General features: G+C 44.2%; 1 protein-coding gene across 22 annotated transcripts in view; it reads right to left on the bottom strand.

Moving 5' to 3' along the window:
• The window catches only part of TCF7L2 (transcription factor 7 like 2), a 175,785-nt gene that overhangs the window by 9,252 nt on the left and 139,373 nt on the right, over window positions 1-27,160 (bottom strand). For 13 of the 22 annotated variants that reach the window (XM_035329663.1, XM_035329664.1, XM_035329669.1 and 10 more), the window contains exons 5-10: window positions 16,711-16,843; window positions 14,421-14,523; window positions 11,550-11,636; window positions 5,110-5,250; window positions 4,465-4,624; window positions 3,550-3,657 (exon numbers count right to left, since the gene is read on the bottom strand). In XM_035329663.1, the coding sequence (XP_035185554.1) occupies window positions 3,550-3,657; window positions 4,465-4,624; window positions 5,110-5,250; window positions 11,550-11,636; window positions 14,421-14,523; window positions 16,711-16,843 (732 nt within the window). The remainder of the gene's footprint in view (window positions 1-3,549; window positions 3,658-4,464; window positions 4,625-5,109; window positions 5,251-11,549; window positions 11,637-14,420; window positions 14,524-16,710; window positions 16,844-27,160) is intronic. The other 9 variants (XM_035329666.1, XM_035329671.1, XM_035329672.1 and 6 more) reach the window with 3 other exon arrangements.

The following is a 27,160-nucleotide window of genomic DNA, read 5'->3' as shown; positions in this document are numbered from 1 at the left end:
TCCACTGTAACATTTGGCTCGCTCTGATACATATCAGTAAGAAATTCCCCCAGTGTGAATGCTGGATTCTGATCTGTTGTCTTGTTTCTCCTCCCCAAAAGCCAGCTGTCTGGCGTGGGGCTTCTGTACTCGCTCCCCCTTGCTTGTAAACTGCCCCCCTGCTGTCCAGGCTGTGATAAGTACAGCCGTGTCTGAGAAAGCCTTCTTGTGATGGAAAAAGCAGTGTGCACTGTCGATTTTAAATGTCTTTTAAGCAACATGCACATAACCCTGCAGCCTGAATGCTGCTTAAAAAAAACATCTCGGACACCTCTGAGGCCATTTTGGGAGATATGGAAAGCTCTGAGTCAATTGCTACAGTACCCATCTGTCTAACACGACAGGAAGACAAGACAGACAAGCACTGCTCCTAAAACTCCCAAGAACGAAATAGGGGAAAACATGGATCCTGAAGTCCACACAACAAATAGAAATACAAGGGGCTCAGGCTCTGCTCCATCTACATTAATCTAAATTGACAGTAATTCTGTGAAAGTCAGTGAATTTTTCCAGCTTTACAATGTAACTGAAACCAGACAATTGCCTAAGGATCATAAGCCTGATTTCTATTTAATCTCAAGGAGGCCACTTGCATAATTAACAGACTGCATCTTGTGGCCAACTTGATTCATTTCTCAGTGCATTTGAGGATTGGAGGGCCGGTCTAACTTGAGACCTCATCACTTTTCCACTTGATGGCCAGCCAGAACACAGGTCAGGAGCCACCAGCCCTTTACAAACTTCTTCAAGCCAGGTATTTAAATACTATAACCCGTTCAGGGAGCAATCTATTAAAAATGACTGATATACAGGAATGTCAGCCAGGGACCAGGAATTTCTGGTTCCTCTTCAATACATGCTTTCCTAACAAAGAACTGAAAAAAGTCCCACTAACTTATCCGACGTTCTTTGCAAAGGCAATAGGGAAAAACTACCATGCTTTCTCATTCAATTTTTGCACCACAAGATGATATTGAGTAGCTAAATTAATACATGGACTTAAGGAAAGAATTGTAGCAGCAGTTCTTCAAGCACTAGGCAGAAGACAGTTTTGTCTTTGCCTCAGATTGTCCTCCTAAGACAGGAGCAGATGGTCTGTAACATTTTTCATCGTCACCCTACACAAATTCTAAGGCTGAAAGGAAATGTGGATGTACATACTTGCTAAATGTTTTGGCAGCTCTCTCGACAGAGCGAAAGCAACATGGGTTTTGACAAGACTGCGGAGTTCTTTGGTACTAATTTTCCAGACGACTGGCAGGCAAAGTGACTAGACCCTTACATATTCCTGAGTCCAGCACTCAGTGCCGCTTAACATCTCCTATTAGATCTCAGGAAGAACGAATGTGCCTTGTGACACCAGCAAGCCACAGGGGATTCACTGAATCCTTTTCTCTTATTTAAGAGCCGGCTGAAAGCTGTATTTCTTGAATGCAGAGCTCCTATTTCTGAAGACGTGGGCTACAGCTCGCCCCATCCTCATGCCTAATGGGAAATGCCTAATGATTTAACCATTTCAAGCACCCCAAACATGCTCCCATTCTAGATGCGTGAAAGTCTTAAGACGCTATGAAATGCTGAGGGAGGTGGGGAACTTGGAGAGCTCTGAATGGATGGGAGAGGGGGAAAAAAAAATCCTGCAGATGATGCAATCGTGTGATGCAAAGCTGCTGTGCTCTCCTCAGGCAGGAAGGTTCCCCCTGAAGGTCACCTGGGGGTACAGCATCAAGCCGCTGGGAAAGCAACAGCTTTCTCATCCTGTCCTTTTTAGCTCGAGAAGAAAGGGTTTCTCAGTGCTCACACGGTGAGGACAAAAGTAAAGGTCCTAAGCACTTCAGGCTTTGTACATGCCCATCTGTCAGTGGCACAGTCACCGTGCAGAATGAGCATTCCCGAAGCCTCAGTCGAGCCTATAACTCTCTTTTGAACACCCAAGATGACAATACTGCACAGTGCCGAGGAACTACCCCAAGCCTATGGTCTGACAGTCTCAGGCCAGACTATAATGAAAAGAAAGGAAACGTGTTCTTAGCAGGAGCAGCGCCTCATTGGGCTTAAACAGGTTTCCTCTGTCTCTGAGGAGAACACAGCACTACACCTCAAACAACAAGCAAAGGAGGGAGCCAGGCAGAGCCCAACAGAAAGAAAGGATGATCAAGAAAAACAGAGTATTTCAAAAAATGTCCTTAAGTCAATGAGCATGTGTATTCTCTACTGCTGAAATACTGGAAGAGCACAGAGTGATGCTGCTGCTCTAGGCTTTGCTGCAGACTGGGACCTGGTTTCACACACATACACAAATGCTCAAAGAGGTAAACATTGCCATACAGAAAGCACATGGTTCATGTGACTTAGGCAAAACGGTATTTATGGTAAAATAGGCAGTGATGATGGCAATGATGGAAGAGACAGACTTCAGCAAAAAAACAGAACGTGTAACACTGTATATAACTAACATCAAATGTACAGATACTAGTCCCCAAACCGGCATGGAAGTCTATCTGCAAGGTAGGGAGCAAGGTTTATTCTAGAATCAGATAGCGTGAAAGCTTTAGGTGGTTTATTTAGTTATTTATTTATTTTTAATCAAGATGCTGCTATAATCCTATCAAGGAGGGTTTAGAGTCCTCACCAATCTACAAATATGTCAAAAATGTATGGTTTTAGGCTTGTAAACACTTACTACCAGATGCACCGCTTCCCCTTCATGGAAGAAGGGGTTATATACTACTAGTAAGTGGTTACAATGCTGGCCTTACATTTTTAACAGACAGAAAATTCTACTTTTAGCTACAAAATGGGCTTTCTGAAAGGTGGATGAGGGAATCAGTCTCAAGAACACTCCATGAATTGATCACAAACTCAAAAATACTCTTCAAAAAAATGATGAGGGGAAAGAAAAAGATAATGTGGCCATGAAAAAGCAGAACATAATTGAAATATACAACAGTAGAGCGTGGAATAATTCATTTAACCCCACTTGAGAGTAAGACTTTCAAACAAGTCATGCTTTTGGTTTTGCCAGTCCTTCTCTGAAGCTAGGAAAAGTCATTCTTCCACTTTCCACTATACTCTCACACAGATAAGCACAAGACACTAATTATTCATGTTTTGGGGGGAAAGGAGAGGAGCCACACTAGGGGAATTTTATTTTATTTTTTTTTTCTATATATGAAATAAAATTTAAAATGACTAGCAAGCCAAATAGCATCTCTAGATGCTGGTAAAAGTGAAGGCAAGAGTTTCTTCACAGAGCTCTACTGTCATGCCCCAATTCTAACCTTTTACTAGACCCAGCCAGGAAGCCTCTTCCAAGTGGAGGGCTGTGAATTATCCCCAATAGTTTTAGTATCAGAGAGGGAAGCGTCCGTTGTTGTTACCAGATTGGGATCCTGAGGCACGCTTTCCAAGTAGTGCTTGTGTGCAATGTGTGGTCGTAGTTCAGCAGGTCACATATACATTTCTACAAGCTCTACTACTAAAAAAATTTCCACCTACATAGGAACCTACATAGTTATCCCGTGCGGACCAGCCCGGGTACAGCTGCATATGAAGCTGTCGTTCCTTTCTTGCCAGTTCATAGTATTTCGCTTGTTCTTCTCTGGATAACGCATGCCACTGAGGTGAAGAAAAGAGAGAAAGACAAAATAAAAAACACAAGTGTGGTGTGGGTTTTGGTTGGTTGGTTGGTTGTTTTTTAAGTGTGTTAACAGCAGAGTATGGTATTTATATATAAATACAGCTAGAATTAATTGATTTTCCCAAACAAATAGATAAAACAGATGATCAGGCACACTAACATTCATATTTTATGTATAACTCCAAATTAAAACTCCAGTTAACTCAGCTGAGTCAAGAGTAATCACTTTTATTCATTCAGCCCCTTCGTTTTCCTGATGAGACAATTAAGAAAACTAAACAAAAGCAACGAACAGAGGAGAGGACCCAGAAGCTGAAGCACTTGCCCTAAGTACGATCTCAGTTACACATTTATGGAGGTTCTCCCTCTCCCTTCTCCACCAGCATCCCCTCTTTTCCTCCAGCTCGCACAGCATCTAATACATGTACCATACTTCCCAAGATCTCCCCCTCCCCCATTTACTTTCCTTCCTATTTACGGGCAAAATGAGAAATCTGAGATTCCTCCATCTCCCAGTCGTGGAAATAACACTGGAATAATACTGCTACTAATTAACTTTCCCCACTCCCCACGAATGACCCCACCAGCAAAAAGTGTCTGTGAAAACCAAGCCGAAGCAAGGCCTTTGGTTTAGTTGGATTCTATGAACACAGATTACTTCTCCATCCATTACCAAAATAAGAGGAAAACACACCGATTTGGAAGGACACAACTCCCTCTCTCTGCAAGCAGTGTGAATCCTACCGAGGGTCAGTCCCTGTTTGTGCTTCTCCCTTGTTACCTACCCTTCGACCGAGGATTTGGTTGATGGCTGCGCTCTCTTTCAATGTGCATTCTGCTACAACTTTTGCTCTCATTTCCTTCATATACAACATAAATGCATTAAGAGGTTTCTTTATGTGTGGCTTCTTTTTCTCTTCTTCTTTTTTGGAGTCCTGATGTTTTCTGAAGTGTAAAGATACAACAGACAAAATCCTCACAGTGAGAACTCTTGTGAATTTATTAAATTAATCCCCTCAATCCCTTAACATTAATCCTCAGAAATTAGTCTCTAGAAAGAGGAACAGAAGGTTCTCTAGAGCCTCTACCCTGGCTGCTGCATGAGAACAGTTTTAACAGCATTATTTAAAAAAAAACAGTCTCATGTTTATGTAATATCACCAAGTACATCCTAGAATAACTTCAGAAATAAATGGCCACCCAGAAAATGGGTTCTTGCTTTATGGGGAGGGCTTGTGAGCATGATGGTGGAGGAAATAATTACGTCCCATCACCCCTGGGAACAGAAATGCTGAAAATGTTAAAAAATATATCCATATATATATTCTACAGCAAAAACATTCACACAGACCCAGGCCTTTCTAAAGCTACACATGCAAAGGTGCTACTCTGGGTGTTCTAAAAGCAACACACAGGAAGCAAAAACTTACGAGCTGTGGAGTGAGCCGACGTCGCTCTGGGAAGATTCTTGTTTGACTGTTGGTGTGACTATGGCCGGATGAGGGATTCCAGTTGTATGTAAACTATGGTGTGGCGGGACCATGTGTGGAGGAAACCTAGAGGAGAGAAAGCTGTGTAAATCGTCAGAATAAAAATGAATGAATGGGGAGGGATGTGTACACACATTAAAAAAAAAAAAAAAGGCATATAACAAGCACATGACAGCTAGACAAAGCATATGAAAGCTGGCAGCATTAATTAGCAATAAATTAAACATAATGACTCTTCTAATGTCATTAAAGCCAATCTTCCCCTTCATTATCATTACTGACATGAGACATCATGATTTTTAACATCTTTAACAAAAGGCAAATTCAACTGGATGAACTTGGGATGAAAGTGGAATTTCAGCTACCTGCAAGAAAATCCACTGGTCTATTTCTTTACTGAGAAATTATCTGTGGCAACCAAGGAATCAATTTTTATCGTGCTGAATCACATTGTGAATTTGGGATGACATCTTTTGTTGCATATTGACAGCAAAATAAAATATTAATGCCAACACAATCTAGATGCATTTTTGATAATCCTTATAGAAGCCTCATTAGCTACATTTTGTTGATGGAGCAAAGAAAAATATTTATTTGTGTCTAATATATCCCTGAGCCACGCTGCTTTAACAGAAGTTTGGTAGATTGTGGAATTAAGCCAATTTTGGTCCATTATGGTACCCTAGGAAGGCTTAAATTCAAGTCAAATAACAAAGTAGCTTTTCTAAAGACAAAAAATGTTGGCAGCTTGGCAGCTTTACGGTCATATCCAGGGACAGGCCCCAGTCCTGCAGCTTGATTCAGAGGGATGTGCAATCCTTCTCATGCATCTAATTGCTAGGCTGGGGCCACAGCAGAAGTATACCACTATCAGTCAGACTTTCTAATTTTTAACTGAAGTTAACAAACTTGTCAAAGGCATTATTGACAACTTGTCATTATTGCTCAATTATTTCAAAAAGGTTTTGCAGTGAATAAGGAAAGCACAACACAACTGAGCTACTGCCTGTCCCTTAGAAACCCCCCACTGAAGTTAATAGGTTTCCAGGGAATGGGATCTAGCCTAAACTTTTAGCTTAAAAATACCTTCCCCCCCCAAAATCTATGGCTAACCTGATCCAGTAAACAAGATTTTTTGTTGTTGTTTTACATTCCTACATTTATCCCAGATTTTGAGCCATCTAGGTCCAAATAAAGTACCCTGAGAACATGGAACATGCAATGGATAAAGAATTATATCTTCTATCATTTATACACAATGTTCTTTTTTCTAACAGGGTTTAAAATGGGGTGACAGACTGTGGTTAAGCAGACTGTGTACAATTATCAGGAATATGAGATTTCCTTTTTTTTATTCTTCTCTTATAAATTCCATTCCTGAGCTTAAAACCCAAAAAACTCCCTAGACATTCCTTATATTCAGAAGATGACACAGAAGTACTTTCATAAACAAGAGGTATTGTCCACGATGAGCTCTGTGCATCTTTGTCTACCAGCTGGTAGTACTCTAGATCCTGAGGCAGAAGTATTTTGTCTTTGAGGCAGTGGTGGGAAGAGCAGGGACTGACAGGGAGAATGTGAAATTGTTCAGACTGCAGAGAATTGCAGCTCCTGTGAACAAAGACATGGAGAGAAGGAAAGGAGGAGGGTGTGATGGCAAGAGAGGAGGAGAATGGCCAGCAAGATGGTCATTCCTTTTTGGATTTCTACTTTTACTAAAGACTCATAGACACAAATCTTCAAGTAGATTGGCAAGACTCTGACAAAAGAAGCTGGGAGAGAAGTGCATGTCTGGGGAAATGCTTTGGTGAAGTAGGTAAGAACTGAAGGGAATGGAGAGAAGACCAATGTCCAGGTCCCACTTCTGCCATTGCACTGCCACACTGTCACCAAGACACAACCTGGACTTTTGCATAGCTTTCTTCTGCTCTTCTCTCATGGTTGGACATGGCTAGAGGTGAAGTTTGTTCCCACAGTGGATGAGGCCTTCAGACACAGTGCAATGCAAACAATAAAAGCTGATAGCGAGAGTCCACAGGGGACTGCTCTTTAAAATCTATTTGAACATGGGTGACAATAAAACCTATGGCAAAATCCTGAGCTCACTGACATCAGTACAAGCGCTGTCATAAAAAGGCGGCACACATCCTATCCGAACCTAGGCTAACTCTGTGCAAAGATCCAGCATTGAGGTGAGGGAGGTGCTGCTGGGGCTGGCTAGGGTTCAAAGTGGAAAGAGATGATGGGACAACGAAGGATGAAGATGGAGATGACAAGCCTACCTTTGGAGAGCAGGCAGGAGGAGCTTGAGTGACATGAGGACACAGGACAGAGGGCATGTACTAGCAAGGAAGAACAGCCAAGCGCAGTGGTAGCACAAGGCCAGCAGGGTATGAGGGCCTGAATGAGGTTAGGGTCATCACTGCAGAATGGCTCCCAGATAGCACAGGATCATTACAGCCGAAGGGGACAAGAAGTGGTGGTTGTTAAGCTTCTGAACAGGACCTGGGAAGTGGTTGTGATAACTGGGTCATGGACTGGCTCCCTGGAAGAGGATCTGGTCCAAAATTAAAACATACTGGAAAGTGAACGCTGCCTACATGCAGAATTGTTGTGTGGTCAGGAGCTCCAAAGGAAACAAATTCAACAAAATATAGGGGCTTATTTTGTCAGTGTATTTTTGATGAAGATTTAGGTATCTCCAGCTCATCAAAAATTGAGGAGGGTGAAGAAATCTGTCTAAAATGCAACTCCTCCCCCAGTTACGGAAGAAATGTTTTCCCAGTTACCATTTAGGAGAATGAGTATCTGCACATTGGAGGAGTGGCCGTATGGGAGGAAGGGCAGCTGAAGAGGAGATACCTACACACACGTTGTGCAGAAGCCTGGCTGTAACCAGAAGGGTGGCAAAACCTCACTGAGTTCAGCGGGGCTGAGACCGTACCCAGCAAACCCTAAACTTCAGAGACATGGTAACCTTCATCGGCAGGCAGCTACAGCTCAGCAGTTAATTTGGAGCTGGCAGTTTTCCCAAAGGAAGTTTTGTGTTCATTACCAGTGACCATTTATTACTACAGGTTGAAAATGCCCATCTGACACAATGCTACCTATTGGATTTACATGCTCCTTTCTACGTTTGGGGCTGTACAAACGTGCTCCAAAACCCTAGATCAATCACACCACCCCATGGGCTCCAAAGAGCAAGGTGTTGGACTCTAAGTCCAAGTGCCTACTGATTTCTGTACAGACACCCAGTCATATGGCAGTAAGAATGGGGAAGGAGCGTTAATTTTTAAGCTCCTGGCCACGCTCCAGCTTCAGTAATTACATTCAGCAAAAGTGAATTTCCTCTGAAATTTCAATTACAACAGGTATTTTCCACTGCGACCACTTAACTGCTGTGCAGTGTTTGTCTGGTGCAATTCTGTTAAATTATTTCCTGATTTCCTCTCCCAGCAGTTGTTTTTTCACAGTGAGTCCACTGTTTGCCCATCAGTCAGCTAACCCTGTCTCAATTTGCATTACGGGCATATTACAAAGGGGTAATGAAGGATCAAGAGATGTTATAAGCACATTGCATGTTTCAGAAGTGAGAGGGATGATGCTACAAGCGGAAAAAAGAGTTGTAAATGGTTAAAACAACCTGAAGACACTACCTTAATAGTTTAAACCATTTATTAAAATCACTATTAGTCACCCATTAACCTTTTATAAACTATTCATAAGCACACTCTAACTAATGAAGTGTAATTACTAAGCTCAGGGAATATTCAGGGCTGGGAAGCATTATGTGCTCCAAAGGTCTGCATCACAACGCAGGCAAGTGTGGGAATCCCCTTTAAAGTGAGGCTCTGGAAGGATGTGGACGAGGTCTTGGAGGACAGGGGGCTGAGGATGGGGTCTGCCCTGGATTCAGCGTTTGGCCAGAGAATAGGCAACGGCCCTGAGGCTCGTGCCTCACTGCAGGGTTGCTGCCTGCAGGGCACGTCTGCAGGCACGCCGGGCGCTCAGGGCCAGGGCTGCCCCGCCGCTGAGTGCAGGTGCTCCACCTGATATGGCAGGCAAGAGAAAACGTGTGTCGGAGCACGGTCTGCCCAGAGGGTGTTCCCAGCTGTGGGAAACCAGGAGGGGAGTTTCTGGGCTGAAACAAAGGATAAACATCTTAAATCTATTCATCGGCCTGCGTCTGCGCCTGGGCGCGTGTGTACGTACGGGCACACGTCAAGACAAAAAGAAAGGCTGTGCGCCTGTACACACACCCCTCACCTTTGCCTAAGACATCCCCCTGTATTTTTTTTTCTCTAGACAAGTATTCCATGAATTGCAATAAACACCCTAAAAATTCTAAGTAGCTCATTATACACCACTGTCTCCTTTTATGGCTCCAAGCCAGAATATAATGATGAGTCTTAACTTGTTAAGGACAACTAATTTTTTGTTCCTGGCTGTCTCAAGGGCTTCTCTCTTACTCACTCTCACTTTACTTCACTGTTGACATGTTTCTGTTAACTGGATGTCATCTGCCTGCCTTGATTTTATGCACAAGCAGTGGGATGCATTTTTCTGTGCAACAATTCTGCTTTGAGTTGCATTAGATTTGTCATTATTCTCTCATTTTCCCCTTGCACTTGTAACATTTCATCTATTCCTGCCTTATTTTTTGAGCCACGGTGCACCCACATTATGGTTTATACATGATCTTGCTCCCTTTGAAGCCGGCAGATTTCAGAGCCAGCCCTCGTCAGGAGAAGTGCCTGCTACCAATTTAGCAGGCTGAGGGCCCCGAGCTCCAACAACTCAATCTAAAGGGGGTCACAGGGTGGCACAAGCGAGTGTCAGCAAGTGCTGTTTAATTGCCAATCTAGGCTTCTCCATGGTGTTTAAAGTATAATGACCCATCACTTAATTCTGAGAAGTCCTGGCCCTGCTGCTGAATGGAATGAATATCAAAGGATGTGCTAGAACAGGGCAAGGAGCCTACATTTCCTATAACTGCCATAAGTATAATAGACCTCTACTTCTGTCGTCCCATTACCACAATAATGTATTTAATTTGCTGTGTACTCTTTTTAACTAGATACCTTTCATAAAGCCTATCTTGGGAATATAGCCTCCCCCCTCCCACATCTCCCCCCTCCCCCAAATGACTAGCCTCTCTAATAATAATTAAACTAAATCAAGCTCTACTTTGCCTCGCATCATGCCTGCAAGTCTTTTAAAGATATTAAAAAAGATTAAATAGAGGGAGGGAATCATTGTTTAAATTTGTAGCTCTCTCTCCACAACCCAAGATTTTTTTTTTCCCTGTGCTGGGTCTATTAATTTTTTTTTCAAAAAGTTGCCTTTTCCATTGTCTTTCTCTATTTGCTGGAGCGATATGGGCAAATTTTAATTTTTGCTTTTACTCTACTTATCTAAAGCACACAACACAGTATTTCCCTACCCATTCACTCACGAGCTCTAGTTACAGGCTTCCCTTGCTCAAGGAGGTGTGTTCGCCCCCCACCTAATCTTTTCCTCCTTAAATCCTCTATATGCCAACCTTCACATATTAAACTGCAGAGACGGAGAGGAAGGGACAGAGAAGGGAAGAGACGTGGAACCTTGCTATGTAATGCATGCTAATTTAATTATGTGCCATCATCAAAATGGATTAGCTGTTTCAGCCCATCAGGAAAGTCTAAACCTCCACCGATTTAATTAACCAGACTGAAAATCAGATGAACAGAAAATAAAACTATCATTAGGAGCAATTAGTGATTACTTAAACATAGTGCTGCCAACCAGTTTGTAAATAAAACTAGCAGCCCCTGGAAAATTAGATGGAATTAATTGAAGGTAGGGAGGGGGAGAAATATATACTTCTAAAGCTTTAAGGGTCAGGCAGGCCCTTTCATGTTGTCTATCAGTGTTTGGAGCTTTGGTAGGGAAAATATAGCGCAATAACCTTCCTCCCAACTCTGCTTGAAGAGCAGCCCCCACTCCACTCCCTAGCCTCCCCTCTCGCACACAGAGCACTGCTCTGGGTGATAGCCACCGAGAAAGCAAAAGGTGGCACGACTTCTCCTCCTTGCTTTTTCAACATCACATTCTCACAGCTTTTTCATTTTGTTGGCTTTTAAAGATGACTTCCTGCTCCTCCACCTCTCCCTCAAAAACAAATTCGTAAAGCCCAATGAGAGCACTGAGACATCCTCTTCTGATCAAATTGGAAGGTACGGCTCGCCCTCTCCTCCTCCGCCCTACCAAAAAACTAAGGATGACTGTTTAACTGATGTGCTTTCAGGAATACGTTTCCTAGATGAAATGCCCTCCTCTAGAGAGGGTGGCAGGAGGAGTTACACTTGCTCTTGACTCAGGACCTCAGTATTTGAACTCACCTTGACATGGAAGCATTGACGGTCAGAGCTGTTGGGTAAGGGTGGCGGAAACCCCCTGTCGTGATTGGGTACACTGGCTGACCTTGCCTGGCAAAAAGACGGGAAAGAGAGAATGAGAGACAGAAAAAAGGGTTTAAAAAAAAAAAAAAAAAAAAAAAAAAAAAAACAAAAAAACAAAAAACTTCTCTCTGCACAGTAAGCTTTATTCTCATTTGATCAGAACAAAAATCTTGGGGATTGTACAGCAAGGATCAAAGGAAAGAAACACAGAACAATTTGAATGCCATAAATCTGATAGGAATGGCTAATTAAATTTTATAACCTCTGCTTATGTCAATAGAGACCCTCTCCCCAAGCTGAAACTAGGTGTTTTGTTGTAATAATTAAAGGCGAAGTCTCGCTTGCTTTAATGGAGCCATCACACTAATTGAGGGCTACACATCCAAAGGAAAACAATAATGAATGTAAATTTATACCAAAATAAAGTACAGTGAATCAAAGGACTTCAGTTGCGCTTTGGGCCTCTTTCGGTATTTAGATCTCGGTGAGAAAACATTAAATTAACAGAGCTTAATTTGTAGCCTTTTGTCAGATTAACAAGTGTTGACAAGAGTTACCGGGGGAGAGTCCCCAAGAAGTATTGTGGGTAACCAATAGACAATCACACCTCATTACAATAATTAAAAAATACAGCAACATGCAAAACAGCATCCTCATGAAAGACACACAACTTTTTCTGATTGAGGTTTGTCTATGCTGGCTAGCTCTTTTCATCTGTCCTTCAAATTTATCATCCGAATGGGCAGGATGCGTTCTGTGGGGGTACAGTGCTAAAGACACCCCGGCCAGTTGAGGATTGAGGGGTTGGGAATTAGATAGTGAAGCACGAGCAGCAACGAGAGGGGAAATAAAAATCTGGGCTTAGTTCTGCGAAAACGGCCCAGCTGCTCTCCTAGAGCAACAGTGAATGTGATGGTATCATCCCTCAACAAAAACCATTCAGAGAAGCTCTAAGAGTTGTGGTTAGACAAATAAGCCATGGGTGTTGGCTTGTTATAAGCCAGCGGTGATGATGGAGTCTTCCGGTGACAAAGGTGGCCATTATCACCTGCCTGATGAAATTGGCCACACGTGGCAACATTCGTGTGGGTTTGGCAGCCACAGCATGAGGTTCAAGGAGGACAAACCAGTGTCTGCACACAATGATGAAAGGCTCTGAGACAACAATATGCAATGAGGCACAGGCCAACAACACTGAGGAATTTCTTCCTAAACTCTCACATCTTTGATGTTAGTGACTTTAGGTATTCATTGAGTATATTTATTTTAAGTGATGAGGCTTTTGCTGTGCCAACTTGAGCTAAGTGTTTGCAACAGAGCTCTGAGCCTGAGCTGACTGTACTGCAGCTAGGCCCTGCTAGCAAGAAAGAAGAAAAAAAAGAAGCCAACATGTGTTCAAGGTGTCCTACATAAAAGGTAAATCACCACAAATGAGGAGAATGATTTCAGGGAGCAGCACTCTGGGTTTTTGTTTTGCTCATGCTGTGCTCTTCTGGAGAAACTCAGCCTTCTGCAGGGAGCTGATGGACGCGCTCAGGGAGGGAGAGGCCTCAGTAGAGGGAGGGCCTCTACTCCACGCAAGTTGCACGACCACCCTGTGATGAAGGAGGGCTTGCAGTGTGGCCAGAAGTGGGCTGCTGAGGCTGAGGTCCAAGCTCCAGCTCTCCTGGATCCTCTGCACCTCTCCAGCACCCCAGGAACCTGTGTCCTCAAACCCTCCACCTGCCCTTAAAACCGGGTGCGTGTGAGGACTCCACCACTCTGCCCCACGCTCCTGGGGGTGTGAATTCAGTTTCCTTAGGGAAGGCAAGCTATTTTAGCACAGTTACCAAACAGCCTCAAGCAGGAACAAACTATTTCTGGCTTTGGGCAAGTCATTCCTAAAGAAATATGATGTCCCCCATATTGATGAGGCTAGCGATGTGAGAAAAATAAGGTGATGATCTATAATGCAGGGAATAATTGTATGCAATGGCATGGAAGTATTTTATAAGTTTTAAAAGCAAATATACTGTACACAAGGCCTAGGAAGTGTTTAAGTGTGTCACAAACCACTGCAGAGATGGTAACATAAGGAAAAAGAAAAGAAAATAAGGACTCAGTTATTGGAGGGAACCTCATATCCAACAAGGCTCTGCAAGTGCAATATAAGGAGTTGGGGAAAAAACAAACTACAAGAACAACAACTTTCCGTAGCTTTTTTGCTTAGCCAGTTTTAAAGTAAACTAATTCCTCGTCCTTGTTTGCAAGAAAATTCCATTCCTTAGAAGCCAGCTGTCCAACCCTGTCTCAACCAGGAATGCTGTTCACAAGTTCAAAAGCTTTACTTTTTCACAAGAAAAATGAAAGGGGCTTTAAGAGGGAAGGCCAATGACATTTAAAGTTGTGCATTTTCAGTGAGGATGGCTGTTAAGAAAACATTAAAGAAGTCCATTAGATCCACTGTGAGTTCCCAGAAAACCAAGTGTGAGGGCATATTGAAAACAAACAAATGTGGTGGAGTGTGAGAGTATTAACAAGAAAAGAATGTTTCTGCATAATGATTTAAAAATTCATGCTTCACAAGCCATCACCTGGTTGAGACAACATGCAAAGCTGTGCCCAACTGCCCGTGTTTGTTTAAGACCACATGACCTGGTATAAGTTTTAATTAATTTGTATGAGATGGGTAAATTGATAATCACTCAATATATTGGCAGTTGGCAAACAGACTTATCCTAATGCACACACACAGGCTCACACACACAGTTTTTAACATAAATGTTACACATCAAAAAAGAAAATGGAAATTAAAAAAATGGAACTCCTTACTGTGGTACTAACCATCCTAGCGGATGGGGGATTTGTCCTACAGTGCCCGGTGATAGTGGATAGTAAGGAGATATATCTGGAGGATGTGGAGGCCTTGGAATTCCTGCAGAAGAGGAACATAAAGCAACGTTACTGTTGAGATACAGAAATAAGTAAATATAAGGAAAAATCACATGTTTCTATATCACTCTCTGTTCTTTTTTATTACAATATTCATGACTTTGCTTTCCGTTTTTAAAGGTTATTTTGCAGCCTTATAAATTGCTTCTTGGCATCTTGTTAGATGAGTTTCAACCAGAAAAAAATTGATGCGATTCTGTCTCAGATACCTCCTGAATCAAAGATAATTATTTTGTTATTATTTAAGTGAAGAATTTAGGAGTCTTGGCTGCCATTTTGGTATGATGGTGTGCTGGGTGCCACCTTCAGTGATCAAAAGCAAAATGGCCCCTGTATCAAGTTCACGGTTATTTTATTCTCAAAGTCACCAAACAAGCATGGCCCTACCTATACTTTGCATACTCAATAGCATGGCGGTATTCCAAAGTAACCTCCAAAACAAGCTATAAAGTCATTATAATTGCAAATGATGTTTGCTTTTCAGGGGTTTGGGAGACACACGGTTTGGATCCCTACCATTCCTTGAAACCTAGGGGATGAGTAGAAATAAATAAATTGGGGAAAGAACCTGGAAATGCTTGGTGAAATGGGGGGGAAAGACTGAAGGTGTGGGGGGGAGGGCAGAGCGCCCATCGGTCCTCTCTGGAACTGGAGCAGCTCCCCTCCAGGAAGGATAAACCAATTCCAGATGGAAGCCCAAATCTTACGCTCCTTACCTTGAAAGCAAGTAGGAATTACTCAGGGGAGTAAAGAATACAGAACTGGGTCTTTCAAGTAACAAGCCAGAGCACAATTATATAGCAGAAGCAAAATTAAAAGAGAGAGTGTTAAAAGGAAGGGGTACCGTAGTCGTGGCTAAAAATTATTTTTTTAAAGTCACTTGGGAAGCTTTTAATCTCTAAATTAAATCTCCTTGTGTGACATTTTCATGTAGACATTGCTTTTTCTCCATTACAAAAACCAAACAGATTAACTGGGCTTTAACCATCCGGTGAGCTATTTGCACACTTGAAAGAATGTTCACAGAAGAAAAGTAAACAGTCTACAGACGTTAATCATATGTTTTACGATAACCATTTAAATGCTATTCCCTGTACAACCATTATTTAAATGAGAGGTTGACTATGCCATTCACTCGCAATACCCAGGGATGGCGAGATGGATTCCTTTTAAGCCATGTGAAGGTAGCATTAAGGACAATTAAAAGGGGGCCCCCACTGAAGCGCATGGAGTGAAAAACAGCTAATGCACTGCCTGGTTCAAGGGCTGCAGCTTAAATAAATTACCGGCGTATGCTAGGGCCAACACAGAGCAATTCTTCTGACAAACTCTGGACATGGATTCAGTTTCAGATGTACTTTCTGATTAACTAGCTGGCATTTAGATTAACAAAAACAAAACCACTGTCACTAGGAACTCAATGCAGCCTGACGAGAGAAGATTGACACTGTTTGACTTCTCTGGGCCCTCGGGTTAAACAGGGACTCTTAAAAAGTTAGAATAACATGTAAATTCTATTCTGTTACACCAAAAAATCTAGTCAGGGTTTTACACGTTGCTCTATATTCAAGAATACTGCCCTTCAGGCTGAACTGAGAGTTGGGTAGACTTACATTGGGGAAAAGAGTTGCAAGTATATAGCTGCAGTTAAGTAGTTAGAGTGGATAAAAATTCAACATTATAGGAGAAAAATGGCTGAACTCCTGACACAGAAACAATGGGATTTGGGGAATTAAAAGAGATTCATTTTGAACCTGGTCATGACCCACCACCTTTAAAATTCCAGCTGCAATTTTGTAAGTGCAGATCACAGAACGTACATGTTTAACTCTCGGGGTTGTGCATGCAAACCAAGCAGTTAGCAGATCCACCTACTAGAACAGCTATCACGCTCGCAAAGAAACACACCTGCGATCGACCCCACACATACAACTCTGGTGTCACTTTGCAGAAGCATCATGAAAATTCACCCAGGAGGTCTCCTTCCAAAGCCTAATTGGCTTAAAAAGAAACTGTTTTGTCCAGATTCTTGCATGGATTTGACATTTTACATGCCCCTCTTTGGTGCTCCAGCATGGGAAATCCTTCCTACTGCACACCTTCCTTCCCCGTAACATGCAAAATGGAAAGATCCACCCACTCTCAAAACCCAAAACTACTTCCCACCTACCTGTTTTTGGATCTACGTCGGCTGGTAAGTGTGGAGGAGGGTTTCCTGGTGTGAAGTGCTCATTGCTGTATGTGATAAGCGGCGTAAGAGGGTGTACATGGTGTGGGTGCTGCACAACTGGCACTTTGTTAGACTGTCGAGAGAAAAGGTTGATGGCGTTAGAGGAGGGCTGCAAACTGCCCACTGCAGCACAAAGTACAATGCGTAACAAAACAGAGTACCCAAGACTCCCACATGAGCTTCACACTTTTCCAGATCCATTCTTGGTGTCACCCTTGCAGTTTTCCTACCTGTTTGCTTAAAACCCGCTCACTACATGCCCTGCTCTTGAGTTTCTTTCATCTTGACCTGTTGTGCTCCTGTGCAGAACAACAGCAATTCTTTAAAATTTGTTCCTTTTTATTTTATTATCTTGTGCTTTACCTCGAAGATGCAGGCAGACTCCTCAGCAAGGGGCTGACAGAGTCCCCCATTTAATTAGCAAGGGACCCAAATGCTCGCTGACCTGTAGGTCTTTTCCTTTCCCCTTCCTGTCCTCACTTTCAGTTCTGCATTTACTGCTCATTGCAAATACTCCAGATAAAAAGCCTTTGTAGTGCTAGAGTATTCCCTTCATCAGCAAGCATTAAGCTGACAAGCGATCACCTGCATATTTTATATATATATATTTTAGAAGAGCTGATTAATTATCAATTCATCAGAGCGCGCTGATAAATGGAAACTGGATACTGATGAATTAGGCTACTGAAATATTCAGCTATATAAATAATGGCAGAAACACAGATAAAGCTATTGAAATTAAAACTCTTGTGGGGGGAAGAATCAGGCAGATATCACGAGGTTTTTCTTGTCACATTCCTAGCTCTGGGGGGAAAAAGAAATCTTTTTCCTCACAACAATAAATAAAAAAAAAAAAGAGTGAGCAAGTGAATGAATGAAAGGAAAAGGCAGGCTGAACTGTAACTTACCCTCACAAGATCACAAAGAAAAAATTAAGCTGAAACAAGCGAACTGCTGGACCATTTACTGCGAGTAATCCAATTGCAAAAAACCCTATTCCCCACAGAGGATTTTCACTAAAATCCTACAACAGGGACATTTAACCAGATTAGGTACCAGCAAAGATAAAGAGGCTGGTATTAGATGATGAATGGATTAGAGTCAGGTTTCATTTTAGAATGTGTCTTCATTTCCTTTTATTACTTTAAGTAAGGAACAACTTGCATTAACATCAAGTCAAAGGAATCACATTAAAACAGAGCAGCGAGAGCAGGGCGGCCCCGACAGCGCCACTGCCGTCCAGGGGCTGCCGTTGCCGGGCTGCCACGCACCCCAGCACCCCACGACTTCACTTCTCCTAAAGGCACTTCATTCTCAAATAACGGAGTTATTTCTGGGTTTCTAGACCAGGGGAAGGATGAGGGAAAGCAGGGCGAGAAGGAAAAGGAATGTCAGCCTTGCCTCAAGCAGTCCCTGCGCCCTGCGTTGGTCTGGATACACACAGCTTTGGCTCCAGGAGGCTCTCCCGGCCTCCCCTAACCCCTGCCCCATGCCCCCCTGCTGGCACCCACATCCCTACGTGCCTCACCCACTTGATAACCTGCAAAGAAAGCCTCCAGATGAAAGAAGCAAGCAGAAAGGCAGTGCTCGTGCTTCCCACAACTTCTACCATGTTTATTTGATTTGATTTTGTTCAGCCCTTACGTGGATGCACCTCTCACAGGCACATGTGCAAAGAGCTGTAGCACACCGGGCCGGCCGGGCTCTCAGTCAGGTCTGCTGCCAGGGGAACAACCACAGGCAACTTTTGGCCACGCAGACCCCTTATCATCATCAGAGAAGCCGTGGGGACTTCTTAGCCCCTTCATTGAAAAAGCTGAGGGAAATGCTCTGCTCCCAAATCTGCCTTCCTCCAAGTGAACCAACCTGAACAGGCCGAAAGTTGGGAAAGGTTTGGCAAGGGCCTCACATAACAAATCATGTTACACACCAGGCTCCTACCCAACACCACACACCATTATTTATATGCCAAATGACTGGCTGAAAATTTGGTTTGCAGAGAGCAACCATTCCCAACGAGAGGGATCTCAGCTGGGCCAGGGCTGTGCTCCTCGGCGAGCCCCAGTGAGGCTGCTAGCTGCCGGGGCTCTGTGCTCCCCCGGCTGTATCTGCACATCAGCGCAAACAAAACAAACAAAACACCCCATCCAGATCCTGACAGGCATTACAACAGCACTGAGGTCTGTCTTCCACAGAGAGCTTGTTTTCACAGGAACTGGAACTGGTTAGTTAACAAAATAAGTAAGGGACAGAATAACATCAGAGGGTCAGACTTAAGCCGACAAACACGAAACAACACTTGAGGAGAGAGCAGGACTTACTTGCCTACATATACCATAGGCAGTTACATGGAAACTGTGGGAAACCACCTCCCACTGCTGTGATGCACCAAGGCCTCCTGCAATATCCTGGCAAAACAGCCTGGCTGTCAAGTCATTACATATTTTACTTAACACCCTTCACAGATATAATAATAATAATAAAATATAATAATAATAATAATAATAATAATAATAATAATAATAATAATAATAAACCAACATCCCAGAGTTCGAGCCTCAGTCTGCTAACTTTTCTCCAGGTAAGTCATGTTCATTGGGATGACTGCCCTGAAGTCAGGTGATTCATATAAAGGTACGGGACAAAAGGCTAGGATGCTTTTTTTGCCCCTCTGATGATGCTGGGGAAGAGATGTGGGGAAAATGTAATGGGGAAAAATGGGAAACTACTATCTTAATGCTCAGAAATATGCCCTCTGGGTCAGAGGACTGTGATCCACTGCCCCTGCAAATCAGTCTGCATCTGTATCACTATCTCAGCAGGGCTGTCTTCTGTTTTGCAGCAGTTTATTACACAGGGAAAAGGGATCTTGACTCTGCTCAGAATAGCACACGCAATTTGCAAGCCAACCTAATCATGCATAATATGCTAAATAAGCTGCTCTTTAAAAGCAGCATTCCTGAAGTTAACTAAGCTTCCTTGGAAGAGAAAAAGAAAGGACTAGCTGGGAAAGAGCAGGATTAATCCTGCATATGCATCTCCTTTGAAGTCAATGGGAGCTCTGCCTGAGTAACAAGTGTGGTCCTAACCCCATCCACTGGCAGAGAAAGGTAAACTGGAGAAGCTGTCAATAGGAGACACCTATTAGGTGACCTTAGCTGTCCCCCAGCAAAAGGCCCTTCTCCCATAAGCATTTTTGAGCACTTCAGCACGGGCAGTTTTAAGCTAAAAGCCGTGGCGAGAAGCAGGAATTTCTCTGGCGACTCGGAGCAGTCCATTTATGGCTGTGTCAGGCACGGAGAGCCGAGCGGCACGGGCACACGCAGATTAGCATCAGTGCATGGGCGAGAGCAAGCGGAGATTTCTGGAGAGAAATCCCAGCGTCTACAAAGTACCAAGCCATCTGCCGGTAAATCACTCCTCCCCCCTGAAAGCTGGGGTCTTGTATGCCGGGTTAGAGGGCACGGCGGAGAATTGCAAAAAAACAAGAGAAGTTCGCTTTTCTTGATAACCCCTGCCTGAAGCAAACCAGAGGAAATTGTCCCCATAGGGACTCAACTACTAAATCTCTCTATATGAATTTGAAATGCTTCTGGGAGCGCTTAAACACAGATGATTTTAAACAATAATGGAGCTCTGGAATGGGAGGGGGGCGGAGGGGGGAAGCAACAAATTTTGGACTGGTGTATGCTTGAGAGGGATACTGAGATCCATTTAGCCTGAGTTTTGATAGGTGCTTTCAGGAGAAAAAAATAATCTGAACTTCAGATTTAAACCGCGGGAGGTTGTGTGTATAAAGTGCTGCGTATTAGTCTTTGTTGCATGGTAAGGACATTTCATTAACAGGATGAAAGATGCTTCTATGCGTACACAGGCCAATTTAATACACCCCACTGATGAATACTCCCCATTTATTGAAGAAGTTAATACACGCTGTATAAATCAATAGTTCCTAAGTCTCTGAAAGCAACACAAGACTTGCACGAGATGAAACATTGTATTGTTGAGCGCACAAAGAGAATCCAACCTTTAAATAGGAAGAGTTTGTTACTGCAGTATTTGTTTGCAAATTCAGAGCTTGTTTGGCTTCAGTCATGAAAACACAGCATTAACTGGAGAGAGGAACATGCCAAGGAGGCCAGAGGATCTGTGCTCGCTGGAGTAACATCTGCAAAAACCACCCAGGCTCCACACATCACTCTGCAGCAGCAGCGAATCGGACAAACCCTACAGAGCTGCCTCCTGTCCCCATCTCCGTCCCCATAACAGGGCAGTGGGGAGGCTCCTGTCCCAGTGCTCCTGATGAGGCAGCGGGGTCCCTGTCCCTGCCTGGGTGACCTCCTGACTGCTCCCAAAGCCTGGCTCCCTGCCTGGTGGGCAAGGGTGGGCGGTCGCCTGCCGAGCACCCCCCACAAGCAGGAGCGTGGCAAGGGGGAGATTGATGAGGCACTGGTACCCAGGGCCCCCTCCCCTTCCTCGCTGCACAGGAACAGGGGCTTGCCATTCACCTTAAAACCTATTAATCACCAGGCACCGAAAACAAATGGAGCTAGAGCTCCGCCTGCCTTTTTTGCCACGTCCTCCTCTTCCCCCTCTTCCCCGTTCCCCCCTTGCTTTCCCTTTCTGCCGGAGAAAGATGGGCCCTGAAAGTGCCTTTATGAGCCTCATACAATAAAACAAAAGCAGCACAGAAGAGGGTTTGTCAGCCTTTCCTCCTCCTCCGGGGCGGATGGAGAAGGTCGACAGTGGTCGTGAATTAGCGGGCCCTCCTGGAGCTGCTCCCTGGGCTAAGCAAAGGGTACCATTCAATACCAGTTTATGTTAAAAATAGGTTTGTAACTTGTCTCCCTGTATTTCCCAGATGGTGCTACTGCACTTGTGCTGATGATGGCCATGGAAATGTTAACAGATGTTCCTGAGCTGCTCTGCAGCTCCAAAGATGCTCACAAGATTTTTTTCCTACAGGTTGATCTCTCCTTGTGTCTGCCTAGGAACGAACTCCCTCTCTTTGCAAAAAATATCAGAAACCTCAACTGCAACAAGAGGCATCCCCCCAAATATTGTTGCAAATATTGGAATATTCTTCAGTTTCCAGCCAGGGTGACCAACACCCAAGGCAGGGCACCTACCAGTGAGCACCACTGCAGCCAGGGGAGCACCCCAAACTGCAGCAGGGACCTGCAGGCCAGCAGGGTTCCCTGCAACCATTCAGGGTCACTGAAACACTAAAATCAAGCAAACCCACCAAACAAACCCACCAGCTCTGTCCTCGTCCCCTTCCCAGGCACGGAGATGCGATGCTAGTGACGAAACCCTTCCTGAAGGAGTAAAGATTTAATTCTGCCCTGCTCCATTTAGCCAGCGGGACCGCAGGTTTTGTGGTGTTTTCTTTTTTTCTTTTTTTTAAAAGGATGTTTTCACACCTGACTAAGCATTTTCTCCTGAAAACTACTTCCCCTTGCTCCATTATGGCCGATACAGTGGCCTGAGCCCTTTCACAGTTTAATGTAGCTGATTTCTGCCTAAGGTCCTGCCCTAAGCTAACTGCCTATTGTAACGGGAGACAAGGCCTCCATTGATAGCCCCAGCTCTCCCTGCTAAAAAAGGCTCATTTTCTTCTTTCACACAAATGATGACAGGAGCACTGACAACCATGTGCTGGGACAATACCCCCCCAAGACAGAGCCTGACAAAAAACCACCCCCTTCCAAAAAAAAAAAAAAATCAGAGGGGGGCACACAGGGGCAGCAGCGCTCCGCCGGCCAGAGCCTACCTGCTCCCGCCAGAGCCGCCAGCCTTCCCCAGACCTGCTGTCCTAGCAAGCTCAACGACAACCCCAGCTTCCTGGCTGTCAACGTCCAGAAGGTCTTTTCAGGAAAGCGGGGTTTTCTTTTTCCTCCCGCCCTCCCTAAGTACCCCCTGCGTCTTGCAGCACGGAGCCACCGCGCCTGACATTTCCCGCATCCTTCCTAGGGGGCAGCGGGTGCTCAGAGGGGAAAGGGGGGGCCGGGGGGGGGGGGGGGAAACGAGCCTTTAAGATGTTCAGGAAATTTCCACTTAATTTCGCCAAAAGGCAATTATGTGAAATGATCTGGTGACAATTAGCATATGCCAAATCCTCTAGCGTACAAGGAAAAGAACAGGGCTTTAGCTACCTAATTACTGCCTGGTAGTTCCCGCGCAGGAGAATTGAAACATTAGGAGGAAAACATTATTATTAAGTGTGCTCACACTTTGCTTTCAAAGCTGTTGTAGGCTGTAATCTTGCTGCTACGATATTTTGGTTTTCTTTTTTTTTTTTTTTTTTCTTAAGAGAAGTGAAAAAATGAACCTCGGGGCTTTGAATGCAAGGGAAGCGCTGCGCTCGGAGCACGCGGTGTTTCTGAACGTCAGGTCGGCCCTGCACAGGCACCTGTTTAGACACAGCTGCACATTTTGAGATCCCTCAACATCACTTTTAATTACATTTACGCCAGATTTTACCTCCCTCGTTCTCCTCCTGCCTTATTGCTAAAGAGAAAGCTCCCTGCTGCATCCGTCCCGGCCGATCTTTGCACGCCCGTTCGCACACCGGCGTCACCCCAGCCAGCACCCCAGGCACGGTGGCCGGCACGTATGCAGCCACAGGTCCCGGTCACTCAGGACTACCCCCAATTTGATCAACAGGTGAATTTCCCTGCAAGAGGACAGGGTAGTGCCTGCACTGGAAGTTTCAGGCACCAAGGTGCACAGAGCGAGCTCTTCCATTACTATAGGAGCGGCGCTGCTTCCTTCCCAACCTGACAAACGCTCCGTGCTCTCTTCGCGTGCTTTAGTTAATTACAGACAGGTATTATCTCCTCTATAGCAGGGAAGCCTTCGTTCACGTATAACGAGGCACAGAGCAGGGAGATGGCATACTTTGGATTCAACCCGAAAACGCTTTTTCCTGAAGCAGCACCAGTAAAATGTGTCGTGTAAACAGAACCGCTGTGTGAGGAGACTGATGAAAACCTGAACAGGTCTTCAGGAGATGGTCCTGGACTGAGGGGGGGTGGAGAGGGAAGAAATGCAGAGCAATAGAGCATGCAGTAAAATTCAGAGAGGATGGGAAGGAGGTAGAAGTGAATTTAAGCAAAAGACTGACTGCATAATTGCCCTCATAGACCTTATTTCTATGGGCTTTATATGAATACCTCTTAATGCAATTTTACTTATTACCTAGCATTCTGTAAAATGCCACATAAACAGCCTGACTTCTTGCATATAAATCACATATTTCAGCACCAGACAGATACACACTGTCGGAGAAAGGGCTCCACTGATTTTATGAGGGTATCTGTGACTTCTGTCTACAGTAAGAACTTGAATGCGAGGCTGTTAACAAACTGCAAGAAATGAAGAAAAATTAACATGCATGCCTATACCCACCGGTACTTGGCTGTTTCAGTAATAACAGCGTTATTAAAAAACTAACATGCAGACACATGCCTCCAGAGCCGATGCCAAGTTTTCAGAGCAGCTTTTAAAAATGCAGCATTCACGAATTGTAGCGGACTGTGCTCAATACCAATACACGATGTTTGTAGGAAACAAATATGAAATAACAAATAACAAAGCTCTGCAAATGTTTTCATTTTTAAAGATGCTAAAAACGCTACGCATCAGCCACAGAACAATTGAGCGATGAAATCAGTAAGTCCAAATCAATTATTTCTTCAACATATTGAACCAAGTTTCCCCCAAAACACGATGTTGAATGCACACCAGAATTGAAACACCTCGCAAATGCTTCAGAGAAGAAACACAGACGTTTACCCGGCGCTGTCGGGCCTTTCGCCCTAGGTCCCAACAAAAAGAATTCCTGCAAAGGCAGAGAAACGCTTACAAGATCCCAGCACCGGCCATGTAAAACCTGCGTACACAACAGCATGCAGTGAAAGAAGAAACATCTAAATTACTGTCAGTTTAGATTTTCGCTACCGCTGTTACAAATCTCTACAGAATTTTTATCACCTCTAAGTTTTATACAAGCAAAGGCAAATAAATCAAGCGAGCTGCTCAGGCAAAGGTATCCCAGAGAACCGAAGCCCCAGAAATCCTCCTGGCTCGAGTGACTCCACGAGCACGCTTGGCAGAGTTAGAAAAGACAACAGCAGAAAACTCAAGACTCCCGCAAAACCTCCGGTTCAAATGAGATGCTTTCTCAAATTCTTAAATACATTCCTGGTTTTCTGGGTATAATTATGGGCAATGTACAGGACTGGCTGACTGGCAGGTTTAGTTCCTGTAATACACGATCATACGAGAAATAAAGTCTTGTGGGCTTCTGATAACGGACACAGAAACACTGTGTCAAGGCACGCATTATCTCATCTTTATCGAAATTCGGTACTATTTTTCATCTTCCTTTATCGCTGAGTGAAATCATTTTTATGTAGTGTCCCTAAAATTTTCCTCTTTCCCAATCCAGCTGAGCTTTCTGAGGAATTCAGAAAATTGAACGGAGTGTCAACCAAACACAGGATCAAAAGCACTCAGTTAAAAATTACCACACACAATTTTCAATAATTCCCCCAAAAGAAAAGAAATAGCTTGTTTTGTGTATGACAGGAGTTAAACCATCTCATTTCCAAAACCCCTTAGCTGTAACATATGTGCCCTGCTACAAACCAACTTTTTCTCCTAAAAAAAACAATTTTACCTTCATGGTTTCAGAGTTAAGGAAATATCGTACTGAACTGCAGAAAGCTTTGAAGTGGCCCCCTCCGCCCCAAAGGAGAAAAAGCAAAGAAAGATAGTGATGTCATATTCACTGGGTGAATGTATTACCGCGTACAGAATACACAGATAATACACGCGCTCACACTTCTCCCTCGCTGTTAACCATTGTTCAACATCTATAAATCAGAACCCGAAACCTGCCGTATATGAGGCTCTGAAAACTCCCCCCCCCAACACCCCCCGCACACCCCCTGATCCCACCCTGCGAGCACGAGAGAATTTCTTCCCCCTTTCCAAAAACCCAAGCCAAAAAAAAAAAAAAAAAGGAAAATCGGGCGGAGGAAGGCAAAAGAGGAGGAGTGCAACAACTCTGCCCTGCTGCACCATTGTGCCGAGACAAAACCCCGCTCCGCCGCCTGCTTCTCGCGCCCGCTGGAAAAATTAAAGTGCCATCGAAAAGTCACGCTTCCCCCTGCTAAAAAAGATGATTACCATAAAATAAATAAATAAAAACAACACCGCTAACAAAGGTCGCAGCTAGAGATGCTTGCTTGATTTCCCCCCCTCCTTTTTTTTTTTTTTTTTTTTTTTTTTTTATTCCGCACACGAGGAAAGGGAGAGAGAGGGAGAGAGGGGGAGAGAGGGAGCGAGGGAGAAGTCACATAAGAAGTTCAATGGTCAAGACGGAAAGCGCGCACGCAGCAAGTGCTACTCACCCAGCAATTCAAATTGAGATGCCAGCAGCCGAACTGCTGGAAGAGAGAGAACCCAGAGGCAAGCGCTCCTCCTTTACCACTCAAATCTTCCATTCCCACTAAAATTGCATCCCTCGGGTACATAACAGCTTTGTCTTTCCTTCTCTTAACCTCAAAAACTTTTTTTCTTTACTGTCTAGATGCCAATTGTACTGGCTTTGTATTATTTTCCTTGCAGCTTTTCTCTCTCTCTTTTTCGTTCCCCGCCCCCCCCCCCCCCCCCCCTTCACTTAAAGTACTGGAAAAGCTGTCTTAAAAGATCAAGATGTCTCCAGTTTTTTGGCCTGGTGTTTTCTGAATGCTCAAAACCCACTGTCATGTTGGCCGTGAGAAGTGTCTTATTTCTAAATTGTCTGCTGCAGTTATCAAAATTTAGAGAAGCCTCCTCTCTTTGCCCGTGTATCACTTCACCATCCTTCCAGGGAGCGGGGAAAAGACTTTCCCCCCCCTCCTCACGCAGGTATGTCTGCTCAGAAGAGCAAAAAAGCAGTTACCTTGGAAATCAGTGACAATGCTACCGCAACCCAGGTTGCACAGGTAGTACTGAGAGCTGCGAGAAGCGCCGGCCGGCCAGGAGGGAGCATGATCAGTTAAGTGTAGCGAGCAGTCACTTTATCTGCAAGACTGTCAAATCCCTCAAAACAAATTTCTAAGGGGGAGAGCTGCGAGGAAAGTATATTTTCTCGGCATCGTAACGCGGAGGTGACACTTGGCAGACCTTTACCGTCACCTCTGCTCTCTCCCCCCGCCGCCCTTTTTCCCTTTAGTACTATTTAATAATTCTGTAAACCGCTGACCCCGCTGCTAGGGGAGCTTTGAGATCGCTCCCGTGACGGGGTAGAGACTGACGGATTTTCCCTCCTGGGGGAGAAGCAGCAGGGCTGCCCGGCCAGCACGGCCGAGCCGAACGAGGGCTCAGCATCCCGCCATGC

The sequence above is a fragment of the Oxyura jamaicensis genome, chromosome 6 (assembly GCF_011077185.1).
Source record: "Oxyura jamaicensis isolate SHBP4307 breed ruddy duck chromosome 6, BPBGC_Ojam_1.0, whole genome shotgun sequence".
NCBI classification, from domain to species: Eukaryota; Metazoa; Chordata; class Aves; order Anseriformes; family Anatidae; genus Oxyura; species Oxyura jamaicensis.
Note: the sequence above shows the minus strand (reverse complement) of the source record. Positions and strands in the feature narration are given on the sequence as shown.